The sequence below is a fragment of the Pseudocercospora fijiensis genome (assembly GCF_000340215.1).
Source record: "Pseudocercospora fijiensis CIRAD86 unplaced genomic scaffold MYCFIscaffold_2, whole genome shotgun sequence".
NCBI classification, from domain to species: Eukaryota; Fungi; Ascomycota; class Dothideomycetes; order Mycosphaerellales; family Mycosphaerellaceae; genus Pseudocercospora; species Pseudocercospora fijiensis.
The window spans coordinates 4,253,920-4,278,065 of record NW_006921533.1 but is presented as its reverse complement, the minus strand read 5'-3'; the positions used below and the strand labels follow the sequence as shown (position 1 = coordinate 4,278,065).

Here is a 24,146-nt window from a genome sequence, read left to right as displayed (position 1 = left end):
GCAATCTGTTTAGTAGAGTTACTAGGTTGTAGCTAATATCCGAAGTCCTTATCCTTATCTAGCTGTATATTGTCGAGGAAGATATCCTTTAGAACCTCCTTAAATCTAGTAATCGATACCTTATCGTTTATCGATAGCTTTATCGGGACGAGATTAGTAGCTTCTTCCGGGTCTATAATATCGATTATTAGCTATACAAAGCGTTCGGTTTTAGTGCCCGGACGGAGATGCTTAGTGCTAATTCCGAGTGCTATATCGAGACTCTACGTAATAGTCGACTAATATCGTATCTCGAAATCGTAACCCTCGAACACACCCTTTAGCTCTAGTCCAAATACGACACCTAATACCTAGTCGATATAGTATAACGAGAGGTGCTTACGGGTTCTATGCTTCGCGTCCTTAGCAAGATTTCCTAGGATGTGTTTATAGCTAAGCTCCGAGTTCAAATCAATTATATCCTTAGTCAAACCTTCTACTAGAATACGCTCGTTAATGCCGATATAGGAGGTAGTTATATTTAGCATCTCCGTACGGTTACCCTGCTTCTAGACGCCCTTGCGATTCTTCTGCTTAACTAGGTTATCGTATACCGAGAAACTCCGCTTATCTCGAGCTATTACGATTACACGCTAGTCCTAAACTGCCTCTATCTTCCGCATTAGTACCTAAATCGTGCGAGCGGCACTAGACAGGCCTATATTGTTAATAACACTAATTATATAGTATAGCACACTACTAGTAACTAGGTACAGGCCGAATTGCTTACCGAATACGGAAGCCTTCTTTAAGGAGATCGAGCGAATAGCTATCTAGGTTATTACCGCAATACGCTTACGGAGGCGATCTTGCTTCTACGGCAGATCGTTCTCTTTGTCGATAGATACCTTCTTGTTTAGAAGCAGCTTCTATAGGAGACTAACCTATATTAGCGTAGTTTCCTCGATTATACTATATATCTCCTATATATTAACTTCCTATATCGAATCCTCTAGCTTATATTAGTTAAAGAAGGGCTAACTAATAAGCTTCTTTAGTTCGTTACGAATAACTCGAGCTAAGACGATATGCTTATATTTAAGGGCAGCTATAGACTAGCGGATATAGTTACGATAAGTCCTATTTAGCTTCTCGCTATAACTATTAAAGATTATTATCTACTGCTTAGGCGGGAGCCTAGCACGCTTTATCTCTCCGAAGATATTAACGTACTTCTACTCGTAGGTACGACGCTAACTACGAACGCGTTAAGTGCCTCGAGTAGTCCTATTCTGTTAAACACGTCGCTAAGGACTAGCGGCGGCGGCGGCGGCTGCGGCTGCGAGTCGAGTTTGTTATCGAGTCTAGCGGCGTAGTAGTATAGCTACGCTAGCATCTTCCGCATTTTCCTCGTCTATAAGTTTATCGCTATTATCCTCCTCGACGTCGCTAAATAGGTCGATAGCCTCGTCTTCCTCGATAGGAGCCTCTTCCGCCTCTTCTAATACAATATTATTATTACTAAGATTATTATCCTGCTTATACGCCTCTAGCTTATATATATCCTTATTAGCGACCGCTTATAATAATGCCTCTCGACGCGCTTCGTCTTTATTACGCTTATTGCGCTCGTTCTACTAAAGGGCAAGGTCCGTATTAAGCGTAGCCTACATCTCTGCCTATTAATCGGAGTCTAAGTTCATTTTAGATAGCGGCTTAGACAAGAGGTTAGGGTCGAGGTATAGCGGCGCTAGACCGGATAGCGCGTTAGGCAGGTTAGAGTTAGAGTTAGACATATTAGCGGCAATAATAGTACTAGACGCGAGTATTAGCGGTAGTACGAGTGCTAGCGGTAGTACGAGTGCTAAATACAGGTAGAAGAACGTAGGAGTAGGAAGAAGAGACGAAGAAGGGCGTCCGTACTACTATTATACCTATAGCTTAAAGCGGTAAGGCTTTGTTAGTTAGACCTACTTAACTAAGGAAGTGTAAAGCGCTTAGTTTACGACTTACGATTTATATACAAAGACAGTACGATTAGTCGTAACGCCGACAAGACTTCGTTAATATATAGTAGCAGCAGTAGTAGTAGCAGCAGTACCTCTACAAATACGAGATCGATTAATGCGGTATATATAATATTAATTAGCGCGACAAACGATAACCTATAGGAAGCCGTATACGAGAATCTTCTACTACTTAGCGCAGAACGGAGCGCAATTAGCGATAAGCATAATCTACGATAGCCTATAGTGCTAGCCTATAGTACTAGCCTATAGTACTAGCCTATAATGCTAGCCTATAGTACTAGCTTTTATCGATAGATTTAAGCTAGCTAAATAGCCTCCGCTACTTAGATACAATATAACAATACTACGCTCTACGTATATATCGCTCGCATTAAGGTAATCTAGAAATAGCCGCTCTATAACCTCCGCATTGTCGCTTATCGATATTCGAAGGTCTTAATTCTAGTAAATAAGTTAGCTTCGCTTAAGGGCTAGTATTTAGCAGGTAGGTATTAGGGACATACGTAGTCTATATAAACAGTATTTAGAAATGGTCGCTCTACAATCTCCTAGTCTTAGATATGTATATTTCGTATATTAGATATTAGGTAGTTAGATACTATACTAACCCGTCGCATACCTATAGCTACCTATGTTAAATATTACTTATTTTCTTAACAACTACGCGTTGCATTTGAATACTGTATATATAGAATAACTCAGAATTAACGGGACAATAAGATGCGAGTGCTAAATTACGAGATTTCACGCTAGTTAATAACCTAGTATTTTTATAAGGACTGCCTCTATAGCTTTACGACATTTGTCCTTAGACCCTTGCTAGCGCAAGGAGGTTAGTGTAGTGGTATAGGTCCGGTCGCGTAGTAGTCCGATATAGATTGGTAGTAGTGGTAGTAGTGGTGGAAGGAGCATAGTGGTAGAAGGCAGGCAGAAGACCCACACCTACCACACTTCCTTGCGCTCAGTCAGCAAGGGTCTGAACCGGAGATAGGCTAATGGTCGAAGATAGCAAAAACAATTACGTCAAGACTTGTGTTCATAATAACGATCACAGATATTTCATATACAGCTACTTTATGGACAATGCTACGATGTAGCCGTCGTGGCCAGGGGACATATTGGAGTGGATGCTGATCATCACAATGGAGGGTGGTCCCAGCGCTGGCAACTCCTGCTGAACGGCATTGCTGCCTGTACCGGCTCTATAGAGACTAATGTACCTATCCATCTCAATTTCGAGTCCGGGAACCACGGTCCGCAGCATGCCTCGGGACTGAATCCACAAACGCCCCTCGGGTATCATCAAGCGCAACCTCCTTCATCCTCGCCGCGCCGGTCTTTGCGCTCCTGCGATCAAATCACCTCCGGCATATCCTCGAAAAGCCTGGCCACGTCCTGCTTGTAGCGCTCAGCCATTCTCCTCGCCTCGATTTCGCTATACTTTCGCAACTTCTGCCAGGTCCACGCCCAGATTTCAGCGATATGGTCCAATTGCTCAAGGATGGATCTTCTTGTGCCGAGAGTGAACTCGGTGCCCCAGCACGAGCCAAGGTGAAATCGGATCTTTGTATAACCTCGAGGGTGGAACAGTTCTCTCAAAGACGACATATGCCGCCAATCGATCGATGGCTGGACGTCCTGGCCTTTGACGGTCCCTAGATTGATTGTCACATCGCGAATCTCTCTTGCCTGTTTTGGACCAATTCTCCTGGTGAAGTCTTCAAGCCTCTCTATAATAGCACCCTTTTCCGAGCTCTTCAGATACTCAGTCTCAAAGTAGAAGCGGTTCAGTGAGTAGTAGAGCCTCAGCGACTCCCTCCGAATCTGTCGGCATGTCTGTGGCAGCCCAGTTATACTGATATTGCACGGAGATCCGTCGTCTCTCGAACGTATGAAGCGGAGAGGCTTCTCGGTCGAGCTCTCAAGATCGATCGTTCGCGAGTCTTCGTTGTGCTCCAGTAGTGCCAGCTCATAGATGTTGTTCCGAAGTTCAGCGGGGAGTCGTCCAAACATCGAGGACTCCATGTTGAGGGCTGGAAGCTGAGGTCAGCGACTCTCGTGTTAGTCACTTGGAATTTCTGTTTGGTCGCAAGGGTTCAGGCACGAGGCTTGCGCGCGTGGTTATCGCGGCAGGTGATCTAGAATAGCAACGCCTGTGTCTTGGTCACAGCATTGCGTGAAGAGTCAAGCAAAATGATGAACAGAGGTAGCAATATGCGAAAGAGAAAGGCGTGTACTTAGATGCCCATAAGTCCGAGTGGAAGGTTGAGATATACAGTCTCGGTACTTGCGGCCAGGGATGGCGTTGGTTGGAGGATCTTGTGGCTCGCATTATCCCTTGAGAAGTTCCGAGAGCAGGGAAGGACTCATCATAGCCGAAGCCAATTGGCAAGTAGAAAGGTACGGGCAGATGGGCGACTCACAGACGCTGATCTCTCCAAAAGTCCAAACAAGGAGGATTCCAAAACTGTTTGCTTATCTCAGGGACAGCAAGGGTCCAGGAGATCCTGAAAGGTGGGCCGTGGAGGTGGAGGTGCCGCAGATCAGGGTCCTGCGCTGGATGTAAGTCACATGACGACTCCTGCAGTTGCAGCTGATCAGATTTTGTGTCTGTCGTGGATGCTACAATGAGAGAGATATGATTGCAGAATGCTTGCATAATCACATGACCTGGCTAAAGTCGAGCCTACCCCGAAGCAGCCTGAACCACGAACTGTGCAGCCCTTGTCGCATCAACAGCATAATCAAGATGGGAAGGCAGAACGAGAGCTCCTCCCTGGCAAATATTGTCAAAAGCATGACAGATGATCAGTGTTCTCTGAGATGAGACATTTTCCACAGGTCGGCCTCGGAAAGGGTCCCCGAAGATCTGTACAGCGTTCATGTCAGTACTCAACGTCGATGCTTGGAAATCGATTGACAAGGCAAACGCACCACAGCGCTGCTCACGAGGGCTCCTGACGACCCCAAGAGACGGCCTGCATTGTGGACCAATTGCCCTCCTTGGCTGTATCCGCTCAGCACGACCTTCGTGCCAGGACATCTCTGCTTTGCAGTTGCAACAAGCGAAGCCATTTTCTGCGATCCATTGCTGTCGCCGCCCCCTAGAAAGCCGATGACATTTGCTGCATAGTCTACCTGTGGTTGTCTCAGCGATGGATTTGATTGCGGAAAGTTGGAGAGACGTACACCTTGAACGGCGACTTTTCCTCCTGACAATTCAGAGACAGCTTGGAAGAATGGAGGTCCAGTCAATGTGCCAACATTCCCAGACTCGGAAGTTCCTCGCGCGAAAATGATTGTGATGTCTCGGCAAGGTGTGCCATCGGAGAGCTGATTCTGCGTCGTCGAGCCAATGTAAGTGCCTCGTTTCGTGATTGGGTTTGAATGTGCAAGCGTGAAAAGAAGTGATGCAACAAGAGTTAGGGACAACATGGGTTATGAAGCATGCCGAAGAAGAAGCTTGGCGTCTGTCTCGTCTGTCAAGTGCTGAGCAGAAAGATATTCCTTCCTGTTCGTAAGTTGTCCAGAAGCCAGGGAGTTCCAAAAGCTGGCACTGAACAGAGTGGATAGATATTGAGCCCCTTCATCTTGGAATTCGCCGAGGTTGACTCAAGTATTCGAGCCTGGAGGTCGAAATCGCAGCCCCAGTCGACATCCATGTTGAGCAAAATACAGTTTCGTGCCTTCAGGGAATCGAGTCAATCGACATCTGCCCAGGTTGGGGCTGTCAAGATAGCCGCTGCTCAACATAAAGGAGACCGATCGATCTTTCTCCTTTCGGCATTTTTATCTGCTTGACAAAACGTTGTCGTTTCTGGGCCAGTGGGCCATGAGGTCCGAAAGTGATCTGTGCGACACCGATGCCGATGTAATAATCAACCACGTCTGTGAGTTCGCAACAATCCTGGCCAAGCAGGGCTGACCTAGTCTTCGCGAAGGTCAAACTCATCGCGCTATGCTTCGGTAAGCACGATCGAAATTGGCAATTGCGGCATATCGTCTGGCGACTTTGGGCTTCCTCTTGCTGCAAACGTGAGACATTTCTGCGAGCTGTACTTACCGGGAGATGACCCCTTCCTCGATACCTATCGACTTTTCACTTCGGCGTGCTGAATGGACTGTAGCGGAATGCGAGAATCGAAGAGGAAATCTTGAGTCAAGCTTCCAATCGAAGCTGTCGTGAACTTTGGGATGATTTGATCTAACTCCAGCTTGGCGTGTTCATGATGTTGCCATTGCTGGCGGAGCAGCTCTATGGCCTCTTCTCGCGCCGCTTTTTTTGGCCATCAACCTGTCCTGGCATACGTGGAGGTCTCCTCGTCTGGTATATCCGCTTCTGCTTCAGCTGTCTGTGTCATCTCGCCCTTTAGTGGTTATCGGCCTCCTCAGTGAACTTCTTGTAACCATCTGCATCCATCAATCCATCCAACTCTTCTGGCGCAGACACCTTGATCTTAGCCAACCAGCCATCAGCCTCTGGGCTCTTGTTGATAGTGCCTGGCTTCTCCTCAAGCACGCTGTTCGCCTCGATAATGGTACCACTGATAGGAGTCATGATATCGGAGGCAGATTTGACAGACTCCACAGCGCCAATGGACTCTCCTTGGCCGACTTCGAGGTCGACGGCGGGTAATTCGACGAAGACAACATCTCCAAGTGCTTTGGCGGCGTATTCTGAGATACCAATCGTGCCTGCCAAAGTGGTAAGCTACGCGCATGTGAAAGTGGGGTGGTGGATGAGATGAACGATACCTGTACTGCCATCTTCAGATAGTTCAACCCATTCGTGGTCCTCGGTGTACTTCTTCACCCAAGCTGCAGTCGTCAATATGTGTCGTGGCTACACTCAATGCCTGACTGCCACGCTACCTGTTGCACTTCCGCTGAAGGTTCGAGCTGGCTTGAATGCAGTCTGCTGGGCTCTCAATCGCAGGTACTGTGGTCGGCTGCATTTGGCGAAGCTCGCAGAAGCAATTGAACGAGCAAAAGCTCTACCAGCCACCGCTGAAGCCATGTCTGCCGCCGTAGAGAGGAGATTGGAGCAACAAATGTTTTGTTAGACTTCGGACGTATAACTACTACGGCGGCCTTGTGCGAGGCGGTGCATCACTTGCATGTGCATGTGCTCGGTGTTCACTGCTCCGCTCGGGAAGCGCTGACGCAATTGGCCATCGTAACCGCGACTCTTGGCCGCTTGGCGTCGAACTTCGATGCTTCGTCGGGAATCACTGCCGCCAGCGTTAAGCATCATCGCGAAGATGTTGTACGAACTGATAGGCGTGGTAATTATGAACTCCTGTTGAGCGAGGTGAATATGCTGACATGGCCATCAGGTCCGCCCTGGTCGTAGCGTCAACGAGATCAAAGAGTACGCCTCCCAATGACTCTGCAAGTTTCCCTACAACATCTCTGACAGTCTCGATGTATAGAATCACCCGAACGACGGGCAACATCGTACTCTCTGCCGGCGGTGTAGTACGAGGCATAACCAATTGGGGCACTTTCACCCTACCCAATCCCGCGCGAAAACAAGGCGCAACCTACAAAGAAGGCCACTATTTCATTTTGCGATTCGACTCCAGCGCCAAAACACAGCATGCCGTGCGAAGAACGCTCGGTCTCGACCCTCGCATGATCAGATATAGTGTGGTCAAGATGGGTAGCAAGCTGGATGAGATCAAAGACATTGCAGGAAAAGCAGAATGGACTACGACCGGAACCTCGAGTTAAGGCGGAGAATGCCCATCTATGAGATGGCGGCAGAGCATGTTGAGGAACATGAACGTACAGATACAGCACGGCATTAGATGGCGTCTCGTGTTGATGCCCAAGAAGGACGACAGGTCATGTGAGATACGAGGGCGGCTGGGAGAAAGACCACAGGTGGTGGTTGTCCATGCGTGGCTGCATACAGCATTCGATCCTGCTTGGGCGAAGATGATCTGCTTGGTCATCGCAAAGCAAACCGGTGGGAACGCTCACGGCTTCGACCTGGCAGAGATAAGTGGGAGCTGCAGAAAGCGCGATCATGATAGAAAGAGACGAGGGAGATGATTAACATACTCGAGCAAAATCTACGTCTCGAGAATCCTGCGAAGCTTTGCCGATTCAATCACTAGATTCGAACTCTCGCAGGTGCAACAGATCGCCCAACTTGCCGCATGACCTTTTAATGCGTATGGTAATGATCAGGCCGCCGAGCAGCAATTGTTGTGCCAGCCTTGGCCTTCTCCTCTCGAGACTGCACGGAAGCATGTAACCAATCAATGAGCAGCTCCTTAGACACCTCTCGGCTCCATTGTGTCAGCCAGTCGGTCGTCATAGCCTCAGCAAGGAGATCCGCAATCCATCGCCTCAGTCCAGATCCGACTGCGGTCTTTTCGATCACCATCTCTGCCGTGCGTAGGCTTATGGCCAGTCGTAGTGCATTTATGGCGTCCATGATCGCGTTCTGCATCCTTAGATCTTCCAAATGAGAAGCTAAGATCCATAGCTCACAGAGCTTGTGCATCGCGTCTCTGCTGTCTGCTTCGTTGACAGGCACAAATTTGCCATTTTCACACTTCGTTAGGGTATCCATGGCACTCAGGAAGTCTGGTCTGTCGACAGCCAAGCAGCGCAGATAGAGCGCGAAGCATTTTGGGTCTTCAGCAGGAAGCACAAGCCCCGGTTTCCTGGTCCTCCCGCTCGCCAGACTTCTCTCCAGCACCTTTGAGTGGCCACGGCAACGTCGCTCATCGACCATGAATGTCCGCTTTCTCTGATCCTTCCCTACCAAGACTTCCAGCTCTTCCGGCAACATTTTCTTGATTGCTTCGAAGAGCGGTGGTGCCAGCAAGTGTCGAGACTCTTCGAGAGATGTTGCGGAAAGATCTGCTGCCATCCATGTCGGTATCCGATGTTGATGCTCGGGAAACAGCCGACGCACCATGTGCCAGATCTGCTGGCCCTGTGAGGCGGTCAGGCATACAGCGCTGGCGGCATGCTTCTCCAAAAGTTCACCAAGTAGAGCCACGAGCGCATTTGAGAAATTGTCGTCCTGCATGTGGGTATCGTCCATAATGAGTAGTCGACATAACCTGAAAAGAATCGCTCCATCGCGTTTGGCCCGAACTCTGGGACTCTTCGAGAGCTTAAGCAACATGCGTGCATTGGCGCTCTCGACCATTTCGATGTCAAGACGACCCTTTTGAATCCAGTCGAGGTAAGTCTTGAATTCTTCTGGATCAATATTGTCGAGATCGAATTTTGTCTTGCTGGGATTTTGAGCAATTTGCTCTCGAAAGTAGCTTGAATTCTGGACGAGCAGGTCTTCATACACGGTAAAACTCGTACGGTCCTCCTGTGGTTGGGATTTGAGCTCAATTGGCCGGATCTGGCGACCCACTTTGATCGTGATGGTACGACTGTAGTTCAACCTGCGAATGCCATCAGTCTAAGGCTCCGACGCCTGATATATGCATTGCCGTCAAAGGTTCTGCCACGTTGCGCCCGCAAAGCTGAACTATTTGGGCCTGAAAACTGGTTGGTACTCACCTTACATGCTTCGACGACCGGTCTTCGGCCCCTTGAGGCCGCGATCTCTTCTTGTTGGTAGCCATCGCTCCGGTTTCTATCTGGAGCGGCTGTGCGACCAACACAGATGTCGATGTAACTTCAACGAAATTAGCGGCAGAAGTGGGTCGTCAGAATTGACATTGCTCTAGCCATTGCATCGTATCCGCACGTGCATTCAAGGCTCGAAAGTGAAGAGACCTTTGCGCAATGTAGCCGTCGTGCGCTACTGAACACAAGCCCTGTCCACTTCAATTCGATGAGCGGAACACTCAGACTTTATCTCAGATTCTCGTTTCCAGGGAAGCGGGCCTCGTCCTCACCTCACCTCACTTGCAAACTGCAACGCACGTGATTTGGAGCATGCAACTTTCTCAAGATTGCCCGTCCGCCTGATCAGGATTTTCGTCCATTGAATCCCGGGGCTTCATGCCTGCGATTGAATTTATCTTATTGACCTATTTTCATGGTAAGATGCATGCTCTACGTCTCCTTCACGATTAGTGTGGGTCGCGAACTCACCATGTCCTCGATCCTGTACGGTTTACTGATCACATCTAAAGGTAAAGGGTAGAAGCGTTAGCAGATATCCTAAGTGAGAAATCCCCCGTTTGCAATCGGGTGAATCGATTGGCGCTTGGTAGTGAGACACGAGGGCTACTAGGCGGGAATGCGCAGGGTGAGGGAGGCTTCTGCCCTTTGGTTTGCACTCACCATCCATACCCGACGTTATCATCTCGTCCTGCTGCGCACTTCGAACGTTGGCCGTGACTCCCAAGATCGGTATTCGCTCAATCTCGCCTCGCGCTTCTAAGTCTCTGATTGCCCTTGTTGCAGTATTTCCATTCATCTTTGGCATCTCTTGATCCATGAGAATGACATTGAATGCGCCTTTGTCTCCGGATGACAACTTTGGAGCGTCTCGCACGCTCTGCACAGCTTCCTCGCCATTGTTCGCCGTCGTGACGTTGAATCCTTTTGACTCCAGTTTTCTGAATACAATGCGCTGATTGATGATATTGTCCTGCAGGCCATTTGTAAGCATCGAGTGTTGCGCAGACGGACTTGACTTACTTCAACGAGCAGTACATGCGCCCGCGAACCAGCTCGATTAAAGGAAGCTACCGGTCGCGTTGATGTCTGTTCTTCTGCGTGTCCTCCTTTTTGAACTTCTTGAGATTGCAGTGATTCGCCCGTGCGATGTGGTCTTGACACTTGTGGTCTTTCCGCTTCTTGGTATCGATCATCTCTGTTCTCGCGTTGCTGGTTTCCACCCGGCCCACCACCAAATAACTTCTCGTCCTTCATCTCCTTCATTTGGTGAGCAGGCTGCTGCCCTTGTGGAACCCAATTGAACGGCTCAGAGAGATCAGTAGCCTGGGCATCAGCAATTTCCAGCGCCTGTATCTGGTCGCGTAGATGTTCCTGATCTCCTTCTGAAGACGCCTCGGACTCCATGCTCTCGTTTCTTTGCGTCCGACGAACCTTGAAGAAGAACCCGAACGTGCTTCCTTGTCCTTCAGTTGAGCTGACTCCGATTTCGCCGCCATGAAGATGGCAAATCTTTCGGCTAATGTTGAGCCCAAGCCCTGAACCTCCATAAACCTCGCCGGTTTTGGGAGTTGCTAAATCAGAGAAGTCAGCTGAATGCTGCTTTGAAAGACGGTGCTAACAGACCTTGCCGGAAGCGCTCAAATAGCCGCTTTTGGCCCTCGGCACTGATACCTATGCCGGTATCCTGCACAGCAACCATGATGTATAGAGGCTCGCCGTCTCCCCACTCCTTGGTATTTGTAGCATCCATCCGGTGGGCGAGGCTTTCGGATTCGAAGAAAACGACGTTCGGAGGATACGATGTCGGTCTTTCGAGGCTAGCAGCCACTGAGCAAATGATTTGCTTCTCTCCTTCGCTCTGATGTGTGAACTTGATGGCTGAACATATCGCCGCGTCAGCTTTGGGCTTTTTAAATCTGCGTACGTCCTTTTCATACCGTTCGTTGTGAGGTTGATCAACACCTGAGATATTCGTGGCATGTCGGCCAGCACGATCCTCACCGAGGCTTCGGAGTAGGCATCATCGACACGGTAGCCGAACTGCAACTGCTGCTTTCGGAACTCCGGCTGGAACATTTTGAGTGTTGTGGCTAGGTGACGATGCGGTTGACATGGCTTCGGCACAAGAGAAAGAAGGGAGGCATCGAGCTTTGAAAACGAAAGAACGTCGTCAACGATATTTTTCTGGTGAGACACACAAAGTTCGATGGTCTCCACCGCCTCTAGGATGACGTTCGTGTCGATTTCCTGCCTTGGCTCGCGAATTGCATCGCCGATATCCTCAGCGCAATGGAGCACAGCAGAGAGGGGGTTTCGAATTTCGTGTCTAAAAATGGCAAACCAAATGGTCAGCGGATGCCTGCAACATTATGGTGCTTTTGTAGAATCAGTCTTACGATATCATGTCGATGAAGCGCTCTTGTTGCTCTTTCCGCTCCCTTGCTTGTTGGGCTGCCTTGCGCTCAGCCAATTCAGCGCTCTTTTCTGAGCTGATATCAACAATGCTACAGATGAAGCCACCATATTCGCGCAGACTGACGTGTTGGAGATTTTCGTCTCCTAATGGCGTCAAGAGCAACAGACGCCAAGGATGAGGTTCGCCTCGAGCTCGAAACTCAGTGCGTAGCTCCTTGCTGTTGTGGAACGCATCTTTATATGCTTCCATCACACGGTCGTAATCCTCGGGGTGTATGCTTTGTGGCCAACTGGTAAATGATCGATCATCGCCTAGCATGGTCGTGAGGTCCCAAAAGTGTTGATTGACAAATACTGCTTTGGCGTTGTGATCGAGGATTGCAAGACCCGATGGGAGCATTTCGGCAAAGCGTCTAAAAACGGGGTGCTCATCGAGGGGAGCATTGTCTACAGACTTGGCGGACTCGTTCGCCTGACCACGGCGATCGATGGCCGTGCGCGTTCCGCCTCCTGATGCCATGTCGAGAGAACGGTAAAGCATGGGCTTTGGTAAAAGCTGAACGAGCACAGCACTTGGCCGACCACGGTTGCCCAGCAAGGGACTCGCTATGGCCGTGGAGGTTGGCTTGATGTCTGTTGCCTCATTTTGGAGCAAGTCGTGAACGTGGATTTCTTTGGGAAGCCCGCGCGCGATCACCGAGCGCAGTACGTCCACAGTGCGCGCCGACAATGCATGTTGTCGTGCTTGGCCCTGCGCTTTCAACCCGCCCGCATCGGCCCAGGCTTTGTTGTGAAGGAGGACGAGGTCGTCATTCCAAAAGATAGCCGCCGCATAGACCAGAGCGGCGGTGGTGATAGCATAGCCTTGGAGTTCCTTCGGCCAATGTGCAAATGTTCCGAGCCTGCACTGCGTCCACGTGGTGTCGTCGCCTGGAAGCGGGTTCATTTGGCAAGGTCGGTGTTCAAGCAGTGGCGGCAACCATCGACTGTGTCTGGGGCATCTTCCTGGTCCTTCCACCTTTCCAATATTGGAAGACGGAAGGAAGACGTGGTGGTGGTGGTGGTGGTCTGGTGTACGTCATCAACTGCTCATAATCAGCCACATGCAATTCTACGCCGTTCCCTCCGCCCCGCCCTGGAACTCACGATTACCTCAGCAGTCCAGTACGAGTGTGCATTGCCATACTGCACAAACGCTTCGCAATGACATCTGCTGCTTTCCCATCTTGCTTGATAGCGTCGATTTGCGATCGTGCTAGGACGCCATGGCGCCTTGTTCGCGACATGTTCGTGGGCATACGACGCGCCCTGGTGGAATTCTGTCACTCATATCGGTTTCGAGTTCCTCATCAGATGCGTTCGTGAGCACTGAGTGTGCAGAGTTTAGGGAATGGAGGTGGTACATATCAGCGCACAGCAAAATCAGGACTTTCAGGGAATCGGAGATTCGTACCACAGTCCACAATCGATAAGAAAGCCCCGACGCAAAGCGGCTTGGCAATATTCAGGTGAGACATATTCAGATGGCTGCTCCCGATATGCACATTTCCGTTCCTGCATTGTGGCTTCAGCCGGGTATCTTCTTAACCATCACATCCCTTTCCATCGTCATTTCTTAGGCGACCAAGACGCCGAGCGCGGAAGCAGCATCGCTACGTGACGCTTCCACGCCCAACAGCCAACCAGTTCCCACCAACGTGTCTATCCGCGCTTTCCTTCCAATCTCGTAGCCTCGCATCGCGACCCAGTGGGCATGCGGGCAGCCGCTGTGTAAAGAATCAGCACTGACACAACCATCGGACACGGCGCACGCCTTGGAGCCTTACGGATAGAAGTCAGTCCTCGTCGAGACTTTTGCTTCTCTGAGCATCTCCTCGTAGATGAGTCCATCGTCGCGAAGCGGATCCATGCCACATACTTGAAAATACGTCCTCGGCTGTCCCGACAAGCTTGTCCCAGAATTCGCAGCATATCGCAAGTCCGAGCTCCTGTCCCATTGCACGGCATCGTGCATCATTTGACGCGCTTGCTCTGAGAGTCCTGGGGAAGACGGGCTCTGGTCCAGAGAAATATAATTTGAGCGGAACACCTGTGGACAGCACTCTGGATGCATCAAAGAAGGTACAGCTAGCCATTGACCAGTAAGAGGATATGTAAGCGGCTGGTCCTGGAGTTTTCGAGAAAGAGCTGCTGCAATGGAAGCTCCTGCAGATACACCACCGACCACGAAACCTTTCAACGGGTCCGCATTCAAATGACATCCGGTTGCATTCTCAGCGATCCATTTGAGTGAGTCCCAGGCATCATACTGGGCAAAGGGAAATTTGTGCTCAGGACCTAGCCTTTGGGTTGCGAGGAAACAATTAGCGGGGGGAGAGAGAGAGGTACGACGAGATTCTCGTAGCCTCACCTGTAGCTGATGCAGACCACGGTCGCGCCATATAATAGTCCCAACATCCTCGCGATTTCTGTCAATTGGTCTTTGTCGCCCGCAACGAAGCCGCCACCAAATAGCAATACAATGAGAGATCCAGCAGGACCGCTCGATGGCTTGATGATCTTGAGGGAGCTTTCGTAGCCATCTCGCATCTGAATGTCATGGTAGAACTCGATCAGCTCTTTCGGTGGGGGGCCTATCTGCTTCAGTACTGCGTCTGTGTGGGCTCTCAAGGCTTTGCGTGCTGCATGAGGATCATTCTGCGGAGGGCGCCGAGGATTGCAGTGCCAGAACTATGAGCGCAGTCAGCATTAGAATCGCAGTCTGCATGTCCTCCTACCTCAGCGACCTGTGGATGTGGTTGAGCAGAATGATCGAGCTGCTCTCGTGTCAATAGCATTGTCTGCGTGACCGACTTCCTCGCGCGCGGAGCTGGGCCACTCAAGCTTGATATAAGATTGATTCAACTTGTTGATACAATTTTGCCAGGTCCGACGTTGTTCGAAGTATGGCGGCGTCGTCTCGTTCTAGGAAGGCAATAGGGACGGCTGAACAGTACAAATACATGTATGTCTCTTCATCTCGGAAAGCTACCAAATGTTAGTAGATGGCTCTGCCGTAGAGGAGAGCGCCTTCCGCTTCCGGCAGCAGCAGTGACTACTTCGCATGTGCACTCAGGTGACTAACGAGCGAGCATGTCCGCCAAATACAACCACCACGAATCATGGTTCCCAGGTCCGTGAGCCGCGTGGACCAGAGATTCGTCGCATTTCCTGATGATGAATAATCATGAAGATGGATGTTGGTAGCAAGCATCAGACTTTCCGAGACGTGGGAAAGAAAGAGCGACACATCTCCTTCGCTGAATGCAACTACGCAATTCGGTTTAGGCCATGGCCTAAAAATAATATGCTATCCCACATTAACTCTGGCGGAAGGTTTCCGGGTTGGCACCGACTTTCCCTCTTCAGAGAGCCTCCCTCGAGGGAGTTCCTCTCTTTTACAATTAATAATCCGAGACATTAGAATCGTTACGCACAGTAGTGTTACTAGAACAATTAGTAGCAAGCGTTCGGCGTTAATACTTAAATCCACATTAAAGCCGCTATATATATATAATTAGGATAAGTTCGGCTAGTAATACGCTTGCTAGATACGGCAAACGCGTTATATATTATCGACCTTAGATATAGAGGCGCGACTATTCGTAAATTAGCTCCGGCTATTTGTAAATTAGTCGTCTAATCGCAGAGAAGGCCTAAGGCAAATTTGTTAGTTATATTCTCTGCCGCTAAATAGCTGTTTTCTACCTTACCGTCGCTATTGTGTATACCTTACTATCGCTATTATCGCTATTCTATTGCTGCCCTTCTGTACCCTATATTAGCTGTATTATTAAGCCCTTCTACGTAGCTACAAACCGAGGCCGCCGCCGCCGCCGCTGCCGCCGCCGCCGCCGCTCTATCTCCTAAGCTATATAATCTAAGAAAGCGCTAGTTTTAAGAGATGCGTAGTAAGAGGCCGCGGCTAGTATAAGAGCCGAAGCTAGGTAATCTTAGAGGCCTTAAACTATAGATCGAGACGGTATATAGATAGATAGATGTTTTATTTGCCTATTGTAGTACCTTTCGGCCTATGTAGGTCTGTTTCTATATATTGTGTTAGGTAGGAAACTAACTTAGTTGGTAAAAACCTCCCTCCTGTCCTATTTATAAGTGCTAATTTTCCTCGTTTTCTTGTTTTCCTTCCTCTAGGGTATACTAGTGTTATAGTTGTTACCCTCTAACTACCTTGCCTGCTGCCCTACCCTTCTTTCCCCCTCTTCTTCCCTCCTTCTTATCTACTCCTTAGTTTCCCTTACTAGTGCGAATTATTATACAAATCCCTGTTTAATAATCTACTTTACTATCCTCTTTAGGTCTTCTTTACTCTAGATTAGCTTGTCGTATTCCCTTTCTATTGCTTTTAGTCTCTAATTACTTCTGCCTTCTAACTATTAAGGGCAGACTAGCAGCATATGCTTAGGGTTCTAAGATTAGTAGCTATATTAGTAAGCTCTGCTTTCAATTCCTAGAACGTTTCTTCTATATAGGTAAGATCTAAGTCTAATGTATTTAGATCTGATTTAGATAGCTAGGCTTACCTCGGCCCTAATTAGGTCCTTATAGAGCTAGTAGTTATATTAACTAAATTTGATTAGTGCCTTTAGGGTTCCTAGTCTAACTTGTGTTTTGTTCTATTCCTACTCTTATAGGTATCTAGCAATTAATTCTGCTAGGCTTTATTTCTCTCCCTTTAGCTTGTCTTCCTTTAGCCTTATATTTAGTCCCTAAAGCTCTTTCTCTAGCATTTCTCTTATTAAGACTCTATATTGCTCTAGGTCTTTAACTTTTTAGGGAGTTATTTGTAGTCTGTCTCGCCTCCTAGTCCTAATGTACTAGGCTTTTATCTTGTCTAGTACCTTTTAGATAGTCTGTTAGGCTAGGTATTCTATTGTCTTTGCTATATATTGGTGTCTTAGTCCCTTAAAGTATTGTTTAACTAGTAGGATCCCTAATTCTATCTCTACTACCCTTATTAGTATAGTTTTGTATGCTCCTAGGATTTTCTTTAGGCTTTAGGTTTGGGACCTACTAACTAGTTACTTAATCCTCTTTAGTGTCTTCTCCTAGGCTGTCTATATCTGTGCTCTATATAGCATTGCTAGCTTAACAATTGCTTTGTATATAACTTTGGCTTTCTCGAATATAGCCCCCTATATAGAGGCTGTAAGCCTATTAATAGATTGCATATTAGTATCTGCCCTCTGCTTTGCCTTCTTTACTTATAGTCCCTAATTCAGTTTTGGATCTAGCTAGATCCCTAGTACCCTAAGCTCTGCTAATAGTTGGGTTTTAAAGCCTTAGATAGTAATTGATTGCTTTATATTATAGGTTGATTTAGCCTTACTAAAGTGGATAAGCTAGTACTTTTCTAGGGCGAATTTTGCTCTATACCTCCTTACCTATTTTTTATACTCCTAGTGCTTCTCTTCTAGGATCTTATAGTTGGTTTCTATTGTCTTAGACTAGGCTAGGATGTTTGTATTATCTATAAACCCTAATGCTAATATGTTTTTTAATTCTAGGAGTAGGAGTAGGTCTACTATAAAGAGAAGGAAGAGGATTAGGGAGAGTATTAATCCTTAGGGGATTCCCTTTTTAGTTAGTATTAGGTCTGATTTGAATTTGCCTAGAATAAGCTATATTAATCTTTCCTATAGGAAGGACTAGATAAATTAGACTATCTAGTTTAGTATAGCTTTCTGTTTAAGTATATATAGGAGCCTTTCGTAGGAGACATTATTAAAGGCTCCTAAGATATTAAGGGAGAGGAGGGTTGCTACCTAGTTTTAACTATAGTACTAGATATGCTTGATCTGTTCTGTAATTAGTTCTATAGCTATTAGTATTAACCTCTTCTTTCTTCCTCCTATCTAGCCTTTAGGAAGGATATTCCTTTCCTCGGCAAAGGTTATTAGCCTTTTAGCGACAATTTTTTCTAGCACTTTGCCTATTATGTTAAGTAGGGCTATTAGTCTATAGGCCTTAAGCTGTATATAGTCTTCCTTCTAGGGCTTCCTTAGTACTACTGTTAGGGACTTCCTAAATAGTCTTAGGTAGTGTCCTAGTACTAGGCTTTGTAAAAAGATATTAGCGAGTGCTAGGGCTAGCTCCTTCCTATATACTTTTAGAAGTTTGTTATAGATCTTATCTTCTCCTAGTGCCTTATTGCCTAGAATTTTCTTTAGGACCCTTTCAATAGTTTCGGATTTGACCTAGGTGTCTCTTAGTATACCTAGTAGTAGAGTCTCTTATTCTTCCTCCTTTATATCTAATAGGTCTGCTTATACTTTTCTATAGAAGAAGTGTTAGCCTAGGGCTCTTGCTTTCCCTTCTATTGTAGTCTATATTTGTCCTTATTAGTCTATAATGTCCGGGAATTGTAGTAGTATATCCTTATCCTATTTAGGTCTCCTTACCTATTTAGCTATCCTCTATATCTCCTCTAGTTTCTTTATAATTATTCCTATTATAGATCTCTATTCTTATATCTTATCTTTCTTAATCTAGATCTTCTTTTCCTAGTAGGCTCTATTATAGTTGTCCTATGCTTCCTAGGTATAGGTTTATGTCTACTGCCTTCTAGCCTTCCTTGCTACTTTAACCTTCCTTATACACTTACTAGTCTAGTATAGTTGCTAGTACAGTAAATGTTTCTTTGCTAGGGTATGCTTTCTAGCTACCTGTTTTAGGATTCCTATTAGTTCTTCTACTGCTTTATTAATGTCCTTTAGCCTTAGTAGGTGCTTTGTTAAGAGTTCCTCTAGTTTTAGGTCCCTTTCTAGTTCCTCCCTAATCCTGCCCTATTAGGCACCCTTCTAGTTAAGCTTCTCCTCTAGTTCCCTTTCCTAATTAGCTTAGACATTTAGCTTAATCTATACCGGGAAGTGGTCTAATAATTCTTCTAGTTCCTAGTTAATCCTGCATCTTGTAATCCTATTCCTAATCTAATGTAATACAAAGTATAGGTCTAGTATGCTACTGCTTCCTCTTGCCTCCTAAGTAATTAGTCCCTTTAGGGTAACAATTTCTATTCCTTCCCTCTCTAATATATCAATTAGTCTTCCTACTAGGAAGTGGTAAGCTAGGGTAAAGTCTAAGCCCTAGAGGGGGTAGTAGAGGTTGAAATCCCTAAGTAGGATTTAGTAGGTATTCCCCTAGATAACTCTAGGTAGTCTTTCTAGGGTTTTTAGTTAGGTACTACTTCTTAAGTCTAGTAGTAGGTTGTATATATAGTAGACTTAGAGTATACCTTAGGATGTCTCTACTTAAACTAATGTTAGGTCCCTATCCTCCTATAGTATAGTCTACTAGGTTTCTGTATCTATCTCCTTACTAATGTAGATGTATATCCTTAGGGCTCCCTAGTTGTAGATAATTAGGTAGTATCTTAGGTCTTTGACTGTTACTAGTCTCTTTATATATAGGTTGAGCTAGGGCTCTTAGATTGCAATAATATAATGTTCTTTTAGGTTTAGTGCTTAAAGGAAGCTCCTCTATACCTTATCTTTGCTCTTATTAACATTGTACTGTATAATGTTTAGTAATATTGCAATGTTTATTAAGTTTTATCTATATTATTTCCCTATAGGTTTTCCTTTAGTCTTCCCTTACTTTAGACTAATATTTGACTAAGCTTTGTCTACCTTGCTTCCTTTCCTATAATGTTAAGGTATCTTAGTCTCTCTAGTTGCTAGTAACTCTCTTGTACTAGTAAGGCCCTAAATATAAACCTATTATCTTATCTAGACCTCTTTTGTAGCACTTAGCTAGGTTGCTTCTGCACCTAGCTACCCTAGCTTATTATATATCTTTTTAGTGTATTGATTCTAGCTTCCTTTGCCTTCCTAGCTGCCTGTATTCTTACTAGGCATTCCTTCGCCTAAAAGGGGTGTCTTTTAGTGCAGTATATATATCTTGCTTCTCCCTTATATGCTTTGCATTCTTTGACCTAGTAATCCCCTATATAATAGGAGCAGGTGTTAGTTGTTTTTATACACTTAGCTGCTAAGTGTCTATAGTGTTGATATTTGAAGTACTATATTATCCTATAGTTGCTTCTATATATCTCTGTTTCTAATCTTTTAAAGTCCTAGAACAACCCCTAGTCTAGTACTATATTAGCTTGCTTTACACTCCCTATCTAGATAATTAGGGAAGACTGCTTCTTAGTCTCTTCGATTTTCCTTTTAATCTATACCACTTTTGTAATCTTAAGGCCTAGGTATGTAGCTTAGTTTTGTCTCTATAGGCTCTTAATATCCTGTTCTTCCTTAAAGCTTCTTGTTATACTATAGGCTATAATTATAAATTGCTGTTAGGAGACCTTTGCTGTTTTCCCTATCTTAGTTGTCTATTCTTTTTGTATTTCTAGCTTCTTTTTGTCCTACTCTTATGCTATAAATAGCTTGATTACCCCTTTACCTTCGTTCCTAGCCCTAATTACCTCTTTAACTGTAATTCTTTCTATAATCTCTTTCCCTAAAAGTCCTTAGATTTCCTTTTACTCCTATAGGTCCGTAATATAGACTCTAACTACTGTCCTCGGGGGTTTTAGCGCCTCCTAACTAGCTACTACTGCCTAGGTGCGGTAGTTTAGGCTTATCTCCTATTATTTCTTCGTAATCTTTGCTGCGACTATATTAGCTACCTTTGTAATAACGTAGCTTGCCTAGTTGTGGATTGCTTTTAGTCCTCTAAGGAGTTCTAAGATTATTATTCTGTATGCCCTCTTAGGGGTTCTTCTATCTTCCGCCTTTAGTACCTCCTCTGCCCTAGTATATAGTGCTTTCTATTCGTCCTCCCTTCCTTCTTAACTGTCTTCCCTTCGTCTCTGATTGTTCGCTGCCATTTTACTATCCGTAGATATATATGAAAAGATATAATTAGTTCCGAGACGGTATATAGACCTAAGGATATAGTAGGCTACAAGTACTTCTATAGTATCGATCGCCGCTGTTTAACGCAGTTTCTCTTAGACTTCTAGGAAGATATAGCGGAAAGCGAGCGCTCGTATTACTAGCGGTATATTAGCTTCGAGTATAGGGCTAGATACGATAGTCTCGATACCTAGTTATCTAGTAAGCTAGATGCTAGTTTTAAGATACTAAACCTAATACTACCGTTTCTCGATAATTTGCTAGCTTAGTATAAGGCAGGCTATACTGCTATTCGTTTTATACTACGCGGCGTACGTAGTAAGAGGTTGCCGCCGCTGTTAATACCGCTAAGCAGTAATAGTAGCAGTAATAACGGTAAAGGCGGTGCTAGCGGTGCTAGCGGTGCTAGCGGTACTAGCGGGGTTAGTTAGTAAGAATAGTAACCTCTTCTAGAAATTAAGACTTAATAGGTCGATACTTAACCGGTCTATAACTTTAGTAATAACGACGAATATAGTAACTAGAGCGAGTTAGAAACCGAGGCCTACGAACCTAGACTATACGCAACTATTAAGAACCCTAAGAACTAGGTATTTAATAGTATTATTAATGCTAAAGAGTATATAGATACGTTTGCCCTAGAAAAGGGCTTCGAGACGAAGAAGCAAGGCAACCGACTTAATATAGACTATATTATATAGACCTTCTAACGCCGCTATACTAGGTATTTAATACCTGCTCTACGATAAGCTAAGAGAGATAAATTAGAAGAGCGAAGACGGCTCAATCTAATAGCAAAGTAGCGTAAAGGGCGCTCTAAGTTATACGATTGTCTATAGTCCGTAACAATAATAGCTAAAGACTCGACTAATCCTAGCAACTGCTAATAGACCGTAACATTTAATAGCAATAGCTATAACTATCTAGCCGTCAATCCTATAGTACTAGCTAACTACCGACGCCGTTACTATACTACGGAGATTGTCTAAGAGATACTTAATCTACGAGCCGCTAATACTTCTAATCGACAGATTAAGACGGCTATTAAGGCTCGTTTCTCGAGCGGAGGGCTGAATTCGGCAGTCGTACTAGCTACTTTACGAAACATCTTAAATGCCTAGCAAAAGGCTAAGAAATTAAGACTCGCTAGCAAGTTAGTAGTAGATAAAACGATCGAGGACCTCCTATAATAGAACTACTTCGTACAGAAGGCTATCGGCACTAGACTAAGCGGTAAGTAACAGCTAGAATAGCTGTATTTCTCGCACCCTAAGATGATTAGTATCTATAAGAATTGTCCGGATATTATAGTTATAGATTGCACCTATAAGACTAACGATTATAGTATACCGCTGCTTATAATCGCCTTACTTAATTAATTTAACTAGACCTTCCCCTTAGCGCTTATATTCATGCCTAGACAGGCTACTAAACAGTATTTAGTAGCTATTAGCTGCACACTGTCTCTAGTTAGACCCTTTGCTTATAGCGCAAGGAGGTTTTTATATAGTAGGTAGGCTCTTCTAGTCGGTAGTGCGCTCTTGTCGGTAGTACTATAGGCTCTTTCCTTTATCTATATTTAGACCTCTAACCCATACTACCCTAACTAAGACCTATACCAAACTATACTAACCTCCTTGCGCTAGCAAGGGTCTAAGATTAAATCGCGCTATCGAGGCAGAATTGCACTAAGAATATATAATCTTAGCAACTAGCGTAGATATCGATAGACTAAGTAGTGCATCTTATAGCGTACGCAATTGCGAGTTTAGCGAAGTAAAAATCTTATATATGCGACGCCTACATATCGAGAAACAACAGATTTCCTAAAGGTACTCGATCCGGTTAGATTCAGCTTAGTAAGAACTTAGCGAGCGGTAGAAGCACTCGAATTTCAATACAAAGGATATAGGAAAATAAGACTTAGAGGTTATAGAGCGTAAAGGATAGTATATTGTTTGTATAAGCTATATCTTCGCGGAAATTCGTCTTACGGATATACTAGCCGATCGATAGAAACTATTAAAGTGCGATGTTCGAATTTCGATAAAGCAATACTAGGAGGTTGTAGAACATGTATTTATTAACTATTCTAGTATAAGGCTTAAGTTAGTAGAGGGTTGCAGTATTACGTATTATACATACGTCGGAGGTTACTTAGCTAGCTAGCTGAATCTCCGGATAGTGCAGTATAAATACTGCTAGATAGATGATTTAATAGCGTATAACTCTACTAAAGCGCTAAACATTAATGAATCCGATGCTAGCGAGTATATAATGCTTAAAATACGAGTTTGCCGAGGATACCTATATAAAAGCGGATATTTGTATATACGTATCTGGCTCGTAGTATTGTGCACGCGTCGGTAAGCAGAATTTGACGTATTGTGCTCGCGTAGAAGGACCTATTAGTGTTAATATCGCTAACCTTAAAGAGGTTAAAGTTAAAGTTAAGCGAAGCTTCGAGGCTAGAATAAGTAAGTTATTTACTACTAAGTAGGTCTATTAGCTATAGGCAAAGCACTAACCTTTAGTCTAGCCTCTTAGCGTATCGCTCTCGCTATTATTAAACGTACACCTCCCGTTAGCATTTGCCTCTAACCTATTAGTTTTAATACTTGCCGCTAATATATCCGTTTCCGCTAGCATTACTGCTAGCATTACCGCTAGCATTACCGCTAGCATTACCGCTAGCATCGCCGCTAGTATTACCGCTAGTATTACCGCTAGCATTACCGCTAGCATTACCGCTAGTATCGCCTCTTGCTATTATAGGCGATCGCGCCTTTCCGTCGTATATATATAGCTCTACTAAAGACCGCAATCGTAGGAAGAACTAGAACTAGAACAAGAACAAGAACAAGAAGTAGACCTGTTAGTACATTCCTCGTCTGCCTAGTCGTAAGGCACTTAGTCGTAAGGAGCCTATCTAGTCGGACAATGTTACTCGCCCTAATATACTATATAGTTAAGGGACACCGGTCCTAATATAGTACTTCTAAGATCGACTAAATAGCATCGCGTCTATTACTAAACTCGAGGAGATCTAGATACTAGTCTAGGATGCTAGGCTATGTACTAAGACAGAACAGTTCTAAAAGGACATCGTTAAGGCTAGCTTAAACTAGATTCTAAATGTATTCTATCTAGGTCGTAGCTTTATTACGACTTAGTTACAAATCGACGTGCTCTA

General features: G+C 45.5%; 6 protein-coding genes across 6 annotated transcripts; 1 reads left to right on the top strand and 5 right to left on the bottom strand.

Moving 5' to 3' along the window:
* Positions 1 to 4,695: 4,695 nt before the first annotated feature.
* Positions 4,696 to 5,444, bottom strand: MYCFIDRAFT_186548 (carbohydrate esterase family 5 protein; the record flags this gene model as incomplete). Its single annotated transcript, XM_007925408.1, has 3 exons — positions 4,696 to 4,900; positions 4,972 to 5,147; positions 5,199 to 5,444. 3 exons carry the CDS (start codon positions 5,442 to 5,444, stop codon positions 4,696 to 4,698), a joined length of 627 nt encoding a protein of 208 aa, XP_007923599.1.
* A 721-nt stretch (positions 5,445 to 6,165) lies between these two features.
* On the bottom strand, positions 6,166 to 7,026 carry MYCFIDRAFT_88326 (uncharacterized protein; the record flags this gene model as incomplete). The annotated part of the gene is made up of 3 exons (XM_007925407.1): positions 6,166 to 6,704; positions 6,765 to 6,827; positions 7,008 to 7,026. The coding sequence occupies 3 exons, from the start codon at positions 7,024 to 7,026 to the stop codon at positions 6,379 to 6,381; spliced, it is 408 nt and encodes a 135-aa protein (XP_007923598.1). The 3' UTR covers positions 6,166 to 6,378.
* Positions 7,027 to 7,270: 244 nt separating this feature from the next.
* Positions 7,271 to 7,742, top strand: MYCFIDRAFT_39952 (uncharacterized protein; the record flags this gene model as incomplete). Its single annotated transcript, XM_007924231.1, has 3 exons — positions 7,271 to 7,294; positions 7,346 to 7,380; positions 7,442 to 7,742. The coding sequence occupies 3 exons, from the start codon at positions 7,271 to 7,273 to the stop codon at positions 7,740 to 7,742; spliced, it is 360 nt and encodes a 119-aa protein (XP_007922422.1).
* A 303-nt stretch (positions 7,743 to 8,045) lies between these two features.
* MYCFIDRAFT_202443 (uncharacterized protein) lies at positions 8,046 to 8,828 on the bottom strand. The gene has a single exon (XM_007925406.1). It carries the CDS (start codon positions 8,812 to 8,814, stop codon positions 8,182 to 8,184), a length of 633 nt encoding a protein of 210 aa, XP_007923597.1. The 5' UTR covers positions 8,815 to 8,828; the 3' UTR covers positions 8,046 to 8,181.
* Positions 8,829 to 10,049: 1,221 nt separating this feature from the next.
* MYCFIDRAFT_202442 (uncharacterized protein) lies at positions 10,050 to 12,435 on the bottom strand (the record flags this gene model as incomplete). The annotated part of the gene is made up of 6 exons (XM_007925405.1): positions 10,050 to 10,123; positions 10,281 to 10,590; positions 10,641 to 11,191; positions 11,244 to 11,498; positions 11,558 to 11,946; positions 12,017 to 12,435. 6 exons carry the CDS (start codon positions 12,433 to 12,435, stop codon positions 10,050 to 10,052), a joined length of 1,998 nt encoding a protein of 665 aa, XP_007923596.1.
* Positions 12,436 to 13,650: 1,215 nt separating this feature from the next.
* MYCFIDRAFT_39638 (uncharacterized protein) lies at positions 13,651 to 14,669 on the bottom strand (the record flags this gene model as incomplete). The annotated part of the gene is made up of 3 exons (XM_007924212.1): positions 13,651 to 13,801; positions 13,862 to 14,377; positions 14,446 to 14,669. Coding segments are annotated over 3 exons (891 nt in total), but the record flags the coding sequence as incomplete, so codon positions are not given.
* Positions 14,670 to 24,146: the final 9,477 nt, after the last annotated feature.

Bases quoted from the DNA above. Each gene is read 5' to 3' on its own strand.
- MYCFIDRAFT_202443 (XM_007925406.1), bottom strand. From the start codon at position 8,814: ATGTTGCCGGAAGAGCTGGAAGTCTTGGTAGGGAAGGATCAGAGAAAG.